General features: G+C 46.2%; 1 protein-coding gene across 1 annotated transcript; it reads left to right on the top strand.

The window, feature by feature from the left end:
- Nucleotides 1-7,120: 7,120 nt before the first annotated feature.
- Nucleotides 7,121-10,599, top strand: LOC100283350 (uncharacterized). Its single transcript, NM_001156251.2, has 4 exons — nt 7,121-7,617; nt 7,713-8,080; nt 8,169-8,405; nt 9,712-10,599. The coding sequence occupies exons 1-4, from the start codon at nt 7,296-7,298 to the stop codon at nt 9,922-9,924; spliced, it is 1,140 nt and encodes a 379-aa protein (NP_001149723.1). The 5' UTR covers nt 7,121-7,295; the 3' UTR covers nt 9,925-10,599.
- The last annotated feature ends 833 nt before the right edge of the window (nt 10,600-11,432 follow it).

The following is an 11,432-nucleotide window of genomic DNA, read 5'->3' as shown; positions in this document are numbered from 1 at the left end:
AATTATCACTCTATAGGCAGCAGGAGAAAGAGACCCTTCGAGAGTACTATAAGAAATTTCTCTTATTAAAGTCGCAATTGCCTTCGGTTGATGACCACATAGCTATTCGCTATGCAATTAGCGACCTTCGTACAGGTGTTTTATACAGCCACTGCATAAGAGACCCACCCAAAAACTTGCAAGAGTTATATCATCTCTTTGAAAAGTACGCCCAGTCAGATTAGCTCCACCAAAGGAAAATTGAGTCACAAAGAAAGCCCAAGGACAGTTCAGCCAGACATTGGTCAGGCCTTCACAACCGGACTCAGGCCGACAAAACCACACCCAGTCCTAGGTGCACAACATCACCAATCAGCAGCAAATGGGGGACACCGCTCGTCGTCACAATTACCCTCCGCAGCAAGGTCGTGGCAGTAATGCAACCAGAGGCAGGGGCAGAGGCCGAGACCCGCAGCAACAAAGATTCTATTGTCTTTTCCACGGCGAAGACTCAACACACCCAACCAAGGATTGCCCTGAAACCAAAGAAACAAAAGATTGAATGGCCAAAAACCAATCGGCTGATAACCAAAGAGTTGTCGCCCACACCTACCATCCCCATCAGTACAACCAGCACCAATTCCACAATGAACATTTCCATCCTCACCAACAAAACCACAATATATACCAGCAACACCAAGAAAGCCTAGCTCTACCGCCTCCACCACCACCATAGCATCCAAACCAACAGTTACCACCACCACCTCCACCCGAAGCAAGAGGACTTCACCGATCAACCCTTTCGAGGGGTCATTCACATGATTACCGGAGGATCCAGCTCCAAATTCGACACAAAGCGGTAGAAGAAGACCACTATCGAAGGGTCAATCATGTAGCCCTCACCAGGCCAGTCGTTCAAATGAAGTGGTCCCACATACCACTCACCTTCGACGCAAGAGACGTCGTCCTCCACAGCGCACCCCATGTCGATGCAATGGTGATAAACTACCGAGTAGCAGGATGGGATCCGCACAAGGTACTCGTTTATAATGGCAGCCAGGTAGACATCATTTTCTTACACTCCTTTGATCGAATGGGCATAAGCCACAACCTACTCAAACCAGCAGATAACCTTCTCTACGGTTTCGAAGGAAAAGGAACCTTCCCAATCGGCAAAATCGAGCTACCACTATCATTCGACACTGCGACGAATGCGCGAAGTGAGCAAGTCACCTTCGACATAGTCGACATGGTCTATCCCTACAATGCAGTCATGGGGTGAGGATCCATCAATAAACTTGAGGCAGTCATACACGAGTTGTACATGTGCATGAAAATCTTAGGGGCCCATGACGCAATCACCATATATGGAGATCAACATGTAGTCAGGAATATAGAAAGAAACTTCGTCCCCGGCCAACGCAATGTGCATTTTCTCACAACCGAACGCGAAGACCCTAGTAGCCCTTGCCCAAACAAAGCGAAAAAGATCAATGCAGTAATGAGGGAGTCAAAACAGTCCCCCTTGACTCCGTCACCCCCAAGCAAATAGTCCTAGTCAGCGAAGACCTTTTGCCGGCAGAAGAAGAAAGGCTTCTCTCTTGTCTCAATTGCAACAAGGACGTCTTCGCGTGGTCCGCCCTAGACCTCGTCGGTGTCAGTCGCAGCATCATTGAACACAACTTGGGCATTGATCCCACCGTGTGCTCCAAGAACAAAAAACGTGAAAAATGTCTAATGAAAAAACGAAGCATCGAAGGCAAAAGTCCACCGCTTACTGGAAGCAAAATTCATCGAACCAATTGATTACCCCACGTGACTCGCCAATGTTGTCATGGTGCAAAAGAAAAACGAAAAAATATAGAATGTGCATCGACATCACCAATCTCAACAAAACTTGTCCAAAGGACAACTTCCCCTTACCAAGAATCAACAAAATTGTTGATTCCGTAGCAGGACGCGAAGTGATGTCTCTGCTAGATTGTTTTCTGGGCCACCCAATCTACATGAAAGAGGAAGACAAGGTGAAAACAAGTTTCATTATGCCCTTCGGCACATATTGCTTTGTGCGAATGCCTGAAGGCCTATAAAATGCCAGCTCAACATTTTCACGGCACACCAAAAGCATTCTTGAAAGTCAGATGGGTCGCAACGTTTTCACTTATGTTGACGACATAGTCGTTGTGAGCAAAAACAAAGAAGACCATCTTTCCGACCTCGCAGAGACATTCACCAACATGCACCTGAACCCAAAGAAATGCATATTCGGAGTTCGACAAGGCAAGATACTCGGTTACCTTGTATCGCACATAGACATCGAAGAAAATCCAAGCAAGATACAGGCTATAATGGACATGGCTCCACCACAGTCGACCCGAGACATCCAACGGTTGACAGGAAGACTAGCAGCACTGAACAGATTTATTTCACAGTCTCCTGAGTGAAACCTTACATTCCTGAAAACGCTGCATGGAGCTAAGGACTTCGTCTAGGGCCCATAGCAAGTTGCAGCCTTATAGTCCCTTTCTTGTCTAGAGCCTTTCTTGTCATGATGGATTCGGTGTGCGAGGATCACCAACGATAATGTTCTTGCCTTTGCCTTTATCAGCCATATCCGACTGGATTAGGACCTTCTTGTTGTTTATATTAAGTGTATTGATGAGGAACGACTGTCTGTCAATTTGCATTCCTTAGAAAATTATCCAGTCTTCATCATCCCCTTGATAGTCCGATGCTAGATCAACTAAATCTAACTCGTAATCCCTAGAGAAAAAGTGTTCATAAAACTTTTGCTCTAGATCATCCTAGGAACTAATCGAGTTAGGAGGCAATGCAGCATACCAAACGAATGCAGTGGCAGTAAGGGATAATGAGAATAGGCGAACACGAAAAGCTTATGTGTCAGCCAATTCTACCGATTGTGCTAGGAATTGGCCCACTTGTTCATGAGTGGCTCTACTGCCTTCGTATGAGAATTTGGTGAAATACGACACACTATTCCCTTGCGGATATGGGATGAAGTCAAATTGGTGGTCATATGATCTCTGATATGTTTGTCCTACGTCGGACATACTACTTCTTAGCGTATCTTGGAATAATTTGGCTATTTCTTCTTGAATTTTATCCATAATAGCCGGTGGTATAAGACTGGATCCTGAGACGTGGAGTTCTGGTGGCTGGGCAACATCATGTTGTTTATCAATATGAGGACAATCCGTGTGTGGTGACCTGAGTCCCTCTAATTGCCTATTTGTTGGCTGATGCTCGACCCTAGGTGTAGGGATGCTTCGGCTTTGGTGCATCGAAGGTGGAGCAGGTAGTGCTGCTACACCGAGTAGAAAACTATGTTTTGTACAACACCTTGTCCTGCGTAGGCGTACCCGGACAGTCTAGCCTAGGTGGTTAGACAGTCTGGTGTGGCACCAGATTGTCTGGCGTAAGGTACATAATACTTTGCTATGGAACGGGGCGGTTCGTGGTTATATTTTTGGACTATTTGATATTGTTTGGCACCACCTATGTGCCATGTGGCGGGCTTAGCGCTGCACCGAATGGTCCTGTATATGGAGCCGGACGGTCCGTGGGAGGCCCGGATGGGCCTAGATTATACTCGAACCATCCGGTCGTACTCAGTGCTGGCTCATCGTACACTGCAAGTGGTAGCAGTGATTGTCTCGGATATGAATTCATCTGCATACCATAATATGGCTGTGACTGAGAAAGCTCATTTATTGTCGATGTATTTGGCGCAACTGTTTAAGTGCCCAATTTATGCAACAGAAAAATAGGCACATGATTTTTTCTAGTGCATGTGTCATCTTATCTATAGTCTCTACTATACATTCAATCCAACCATCTAAAGAATTCTTAAGAGATTGAATAATGTCGGATGACACGGGTTACTTACAGTGGGGAGCTATAGCGAGGCCATTAGGGAAGCGGGCTTCACTTCCCTCTTCTGGATGACCTTCTAGTGGCGATATATCCTAAAGTGCAAGAGGTACCATCTCTCCGCCTCCTTCTCTAGCTTCCTCATATAGTCTTCAAATTCCTGCTAGTCATCGATCGATAGACTTTCAAAAGTCGTCTTAAGGATGTTGTCTCGGGAAGCATCGATGCAATATTTTCTATCAACCATAATGGCCGATCTAGTGGATCTAATCTTTCTCTCCCCGGCGGAATCGCCAAAAAGTGTGTTGGCGCCTTTTGGACCAAACACCAATGATCCCTATATCTCGCTCATGTGGAACGGGACCTTAGAGAATCTCTCTGCAATGGAACTCCCTCTCTGTAATGGAACTCCGCCTCTATGTTGGCAACCTTCCAGGGCCAAATAACAATGAACCCTAGGGCCTTCACATGGTGTGTTGGATCTTAGGTTCGGCTCTATAATGTGTCGGACCGTCCACGAAAGGTAGCAGGACTGTCCGCGGTAGGTCACCGGACCGACCGTCCGCGTGTAGGCGACAGACTGTCCATGATGGCGCAGAGAGCTCTTGGGTAACCTATATTTCACTTCCCGAGATTAACCTCGTCAGGGAGGAGAGATTATAGGGGTTGCTTTGGTGTCGGCATGCCACCTAAAGCGCCTCTAGACGACGCAGAGTCGTAGGGAGGTGAAGATTGAGATGGGGAAACTATAACTAGAGCTTCGCTATGTCTACTCCTAAGGCATGATAATGCAGATAGATTGATTCGATTCAATTGTGTGTGCTATTAATCGTCCATACCCCTTCATATATATTGGGGGAGGTTTGGACCCGTTCCTAGGCGAGATCCAATAATCTCCCACGAGTTTGTTAGGATAATCATGAGTTTGTTAGCATAACCAAGCATGTGACAAGGAGTCCCACATGAGTTAATCTAATCGTGGACTGTTCAGGCTACATCCACAGACCGTCTGGGGCAAAAACTGTTCCGACTACTTGGCCAGACTAGTGTTGAGACTATGGACTGGGCTTTTTAGGTCAGCACGAGTATGACCCCCAAAACAGGAGCTCAAAGTACGGTCCAGCATTAAATAATATGGACCAGACTAGCACGGCCCAGAAGCGAGCCTAGGTCGAGCCTCACATTTTGGCCCGTTGGGCCCCTGACATGGCCCACACACATGGATCGGGCTTGGGCCGTCACGGCCCAATGAAACCCAAATTATTTAATTTCCTTAATCTAGTAAGCTATAAACTTTATGCGATTGTAATATTTAGACTTTATATGGTGAAATGATGCTCGCATTATTTAATATCTCTTAATTTAGTAAGTTATGAACTTTATGTGATTGTAATATTTAAACTTTATGTGATTTAAATATATGAGCCGCACTTGGGCAGGCACGACCCAACGCGCTTTATGACGAGGCTAGATCACTGTTTTTACTATTTGGGTTGGCACGACTCAGATCAAAAGTTTTTTTGAGTCTTTTTGGGCTGAACTTGTTTAACTCGAAGCACGATAGATCTGGGCTAGACCTATCCGACCCGACCCAATTTTTAACAGCTATATATGGTGTTCAACAGTACCTAAAGAATCCGCGATGGCCACATGTGTGATACAAAAGTGTATGTTCTGGATGTATGTGTATATTATCTTGATGTACGCATATTATTACGGATCGAAGGCTTTGCGATAGAGGTATGCAAGAACATACACTGGAGAGCGGTGGAGCGCGCGGACCGCCCGCCGGCCCGCCCCGGCGGCTGCTTATTCTAAAGCACGCACGAAAAGGAAACGATTATGTATTTTGTTTTTTATTAAAAAAGGGTTCCCCACAGCACCAAGCGCGACGTGAGCGAGGAGGCAGGCGCGCACGGCGTCTAGGGGTGAAAACGGGTAGGGTACCCGAAACGGGTACTCGAAACGGGTACCGGATACGGATACTGATTCGGGACCATTTTTCGGATACGGATACGGGTATTTTTATATTCAGGACGGATACGGGTAATACCCGGATAGTACAGCTTCGGATTCGGGTCGGATACGGAACGAGTACTACCCGATAAATACCCGGATATTCGGGTCGGATACGGGTACCCGGAATTCGGGTACCCGTTTTTTCTTTTTCTGCATAATAATATAGTTATAAAATCATAACTTTTACATATGAAATCGGATGAATATAAAGTTTATATGAAAATTGTAGAGCTCGAAGAGATCTATAACTTTGTAGTACAACACATTTTTGTTTAAACATATCTTTAGGCCAAAATCATTGAAATAATGTCTAAATTTATATCAAAATAATAGACTTTAACATTTTCATGTGGGGACTTAAGATTATCTCCACGTGGAAACTTAGAATTATCTTTTTATAAACTATTTATTAATATTGGTAACTTATTCGCAATTTCCGGTCGACACTACAATATTTTTATGAATTTAATTGTATTTTGATGATTTTCTACAAGAAATTAATAATACACCAAATAGCCTAAAAAATTCATGAATTTTTACTGGGACACAACATATATCCACATATAGTTCTCAAAAAACATTTGGATTATAAAATCCACAATATGTTGGTGTTCCTTCCATTCCACTCCCACTTATTGCGTGAGTTACACGTAAAATCATTTTATGTATCGACGTTTCAACATATATAATATTTCATTTATCATTTTCATGTGGCGACTTGAGGTTTTATTTGAATAGAATGGGACCATAAAATCCATATGATGTTAACGTTTTTTCTATTTTATTTCCACTTATTAGGTGAGTTACACGTGAAATCACTCTAAGTATCCAAGTTTTAACATAATCAATACTTCACTCTACCGTTTTTATGTGGGAACTTGAGATTATCTTCTATTAAATGTTTATTAGTATTAATTTACTTGCAATTTCGTGATCGAACAAGAATATTTTATGATAACCAATTAATGCATTATCCAACAAGTATCCGATATCCGATAAAATAATATTTGTATCCGTCACTTATCCGCCCGGATAAATATCCGGTCCCTGTATCCGTATCCGTCCCGTTTCTAACTATCCGTATCCGATCCCGAATCCGTTTTAAATACATTAGGGTAGGATACAGGATGAGCTACTATCCGTCCGTATCCGCCCGTTTTCACCCCTAACGGCGTCGCACCGAACCCGACACGGCTCGGCCTACGGCCCCCACACATCCGGCTGGGCCGTTCCGTTCCGTTTCGTTCCCTTCCCATTCTTCTCGTACGCGGCCGATTGCGACCCTCGCTCGCCCTCGCTTCCCCACCACAGCACCGAAACTGCCCCGCCTCCGCAGCCGCCGCCCGCGCCCGCTCGTCCTCCCCGCGCCGCCTCGGGGACGCCCCGGTCGGCGATGTGGCGGGAGCATGCTAGGCCCGCTCCTCAGGCTCCTCTCGGCGTGCGGCGGGGTCTGGCCCACCTCGCCGGCCCCCGGCGCCGCGGCCTCCTCTTCCGCCTCCTCCGGGGACGACTCTGAGGGCCGCGACGGCCTTCTCTGGTGGCGCGACCTCGCGCGCTGCCACGCCGGCGACGTCTCCGTCGCCGTCGCCCAGGCCAACCAGGTGCTCGAGGACCAGTGCCGCCTCGACTCCGCCCCGTCCATCGGCACCGTCGTCGGCGTCTTCGACGGCCACGGCGGCCCCGACGCCGCCCGCTTCGCCTGCGACCACCTTGTCCCCAACCTCCGAGGTAATCGACGCCCGAATGCACCCCCCCCCCCCCCCCTCACCCCGGCCGGCGCGGCTGTATAATAGCCTGGCAGCTGACGCTTGATCTGCGCGCAGAGGCGTCCTCCGGCCCGCGGGGCGTCACCGCAGACGCCATCAGGGAGGCCTTCCTGGCCACGGAGGAAGGATTCCTCGCGCTCGTGTCAAGCCTCTGGGAGGCCCAGCCGGACATCGCCACGGCCGGGACATGCTGCCTTGTCGGCGTCGTGCACAACAGGACCCTTTTCGTCGCCAACCTCGGCGACTCCCGGGCCGTCCTCGGGAAGAAGGCGGGCCGCGCTGGCCAGATCGCCGCGGAGCAGTTGTCCAGCGAGCACAATGCCAACCAGGAGGCTGTCAGGCAGGAGCTCATGGCGCAACACCCAGATGATGCTCAGATTGTTGCGCTCAAGCATGGGGTCTGGAGAGTGAGGGGCCTCATACAGGTCGGTCTTATCTGACTCCCCTGTATAGTATATTCATGAATCGTAGACTAGTATGTCTGGTGCTTATGATTATATGGTGGCAGTGCAGGTGTCTAGATCAATCGGTGATGTATACCTGAAACATGCAAAGTATAACACAGACCAGATCAAACCCAAGTTCAGGCTTCCCGAATCATTCAGCAAGCCACTATTGAGTGCCGATCCATCTATCATCTCCCGCGATCTTGAACCAAATGACTGTTTCATCATATTCGCATCAGATGGATTGTGGGAGCACCTCAGCAATCAAGAAGCCGTTGAGATTGTTCACAGCCATCAACGTGCTGTAAGATCCCTTTTCTTTTAAGTTCCATAACTTGAACTGCACATGTAATTTTCTTGATCAATCCGGTGTCCTGTAATTTCATATGACAACCTTAAAACAAAAACAAACAATTTGCAAAATGTTAATGGCCAGAATGCCTGAGATTACAGCTATATATTAACACGAAATGCTGCAATATCTCTATGAAGTTTTTGTTTTGCAATGGTAGCAATTAGCAATACTTTCACTATACAAAGAAGTTCTAAGAATCATCAGAACTAGGGAACTGCTAAACACATTGTGAACCTATTATTCTGCCCATGGAGGCATGGACTAGAATTATCAGTCAAATGTGATCAATTTGGAATGTGATGGTCTCCAGTTCTCATAGATTGCATTCACCTTTAAGCTCATGGCTGTGTTGAAATCCAGGCAAACACATCCAGAGTGAATACAACTTGGTTGCATTAGAATCCAAGCCTTACCATTTTGCCAGTATCAGTATGAAATTGAGTAGTCCACTATGGCCAGCGCAGTTGCTATAATACTAGCAATTAATTCATTCTGGATGTGTGGCTGGCATGCAACCTGTATCCAGACCCCACAGTTCTTCTGTTGTGATCCAGCAAGCTGTTACAACCTTGATTGCTTCGCATTTAGGGTCATCTATTAGTTATCAGTTATGGGAAAAAGTTTGTTGTGTCAACAGTGTCCTACCCTCTAGTAATGCTGCAAAGAGGATTGTGGTCATGATATTTATTGTCAAATGATGCAAACTGTGTGCTAGATAATTGATTAATTAGGGGATTGGGTACATTATATAGGCTAGAGTTACATCTTTGAATCTATACCTAATAGGCCACATGGGTTGGGCTCTATGTACATGATTATTAGACCTATGGTTAAGCGTAATAAACGTACTACTCGTTTGAAAGGAATATCGGTTCTGAGTTATTTTCGAAGTACCGGGGATGCAGTACCATGACTGATGTTCACCTAGTTACTTTGTCCCGGTGTCTTATTAGTTTTGTGTATTTGTTTGGTCTGCTGCCTCTTGATGACTCACTTAGCTGCCATGGCTGGACATGTTATTGCTTTATACGCTGAAATACCATGTAAGATACTCCAATTTGACACGTTAAGTTACTCTGCTAGTCCCAACGTGCTCAATTTAAGCTAGTTTATCTGTCACTGATGCATGTATTGCTGTGGTTTTCTAGGCCGTTGGTTAAATGGTTCAATGTCATTGCAAATACATTGGATTACTTTTGTTACTTTAAAAAACAAGAGTTGCATTTACTACGATTGCCTTTTTTTTCTTATTCAGGGAAGCGCAAGAAGACTCATTAAAGCCGCTCTACAAGAAGCAGCGCGGAAGCGTGAGATGCGTTACTCGGATCTTACAAAGATCGATAAGAAAGTTCGCAGGCATTTCCATGATGACATTACTGTCATCGTCTTATTTATAAACTATGACCTATTATTGAAAGGTGCTCCGCAGGGACAACCCCTCTCCATCAGATGTGCCCTAGATTATTGACAGTGAGCTAGTTCACCCACTGGTATTCAAGCTCCTGCGGGCAGCCATATCCAGAGTCAGCTGACATGGTCAACCGGTTGTGAAAAGCGCACAACCTCCGGCACCAGTTTCCTTTTCGTTTCCCCTTTTTTGCACATAAAATTGACAAGTCGCTGAAATTGCCAGTTTTCCCCTCTTGGATTATGTCGGATAAAATGCGTATACTCTTCGGTTTTGGAGATATATGTCTAGACTCTAGAGCGTGAGGGAAGGTTATAAAGTCTTGTATGTCTTTGTTCTCTTGCAGTCTTGCTTACAGTTACAGCTAGCTCTTTTTGTATGTAACAATTGTCAGCAATCAGCATGTTTAACCACCTCCGTGACGTTTTACAGCGACCTGGTCACGGTACTCCACACCGTCATGAGCATAAATTCTTTACGACTTCAAGGCTTGAAAGCAAACAGCTGGTGGGCTTGTGCCAGTGAGGATCTGCAGAATTCTCTCCTTTTTTTCATAAAATGTCCAATTGTTCTACCAGAATTCTCAAACTAGACAGTTACCGAATGTTTCTTTTGTTTAATTCACTGCCTTTTGCATTCATTCACACACATCACAGTCCTCCAACCAGCCATGGTTTTCAACGTGCCCATGAAATGAAAAGAAACGGAACCGGAAAAGCCACAGTTTCCAGCTCTTGTCCACACTCCACAGTTTCCAGCTCTCTTCGCCTGGTTCACTTTTTTGCACTAAGTTTATTTTGTTTAGAGCCATTCGTTTTGCCGGAGAAGCCATAGTTTCTAGCTCTCTTCAGCCTTCTTTCCAACCACTAGGTGTATGTCCGTGCGTTGCTACGGAGTTAACATATAATGATAAGATATATTGAGATGTATAGAAACATTAATTATCGTTATATGTTAACTCCGTAGCAACGCACGGGCATACACCTAGTTTTTATATTAAGACTTTAGAAGCCGCTCCCCTCTTTTTTTTATTAAAAATCAAACATTCAAAAATAGAAATATAATTCAAAAATAGAAATATAGTCACTCTATTCTCTTTCAATACTCAAACAAACACACCTGTCGGCAGTAGCTCACCCGCTCACAAAGTTTCGTTTTCGGACAGAGCAGAGAGCACGGAGATTGGAGACTACCGTGCGTGCGCGATCTTTCTTTCCATAAAACAAAAAGGTAAAAAGAAATTCCTTAAGCAAGGCAACTCGCTTAACATTTCGCGCTGCGCCGACACAACACAACAAACAGAGAAGACAGGCAGCGGCAGGGCGGCAGCGCCCACCTCCATCTCCCAGCCCCGCTCCCCAAATCTCAGCCCCGCTCCTTCCCAGTCCCAGGATGTCCTCCTCCGACCCGGACGACGCCCCCGACGGGGGCGAGGACTCGCCCCTCTTCCGTCGCAGCGGGGGGCCGTCCTCCGGCGGCACCGTTGGCGACGTCCCCGTCTCGCAGTCGCTCATCAAGGCGGCAAGCAACGTGTGCTTCTCCCTCTTCGTGCTCGCCGTCCTCGTCGT

Source organism: Zea mays, chromosome 1 (assembly GCF_902167145.1).
Source record: "Zea mays cultivar B73 chromosome 1, Zm-B73-REFERENCE-NAM-5.0, whole genome shotgun sequence".
In the NCBI taxonomy this organism is placed as follows: Eukaryota; Viridiplantae; Streptophyta; class Magnoliopsida; order Poales; family Poaceae; genus Zea; species Zea mays.
Note: the sequence above shows the minus strand (reverse complement) of the source record. Positions and strands in the feature narration are given on the sequence as shown.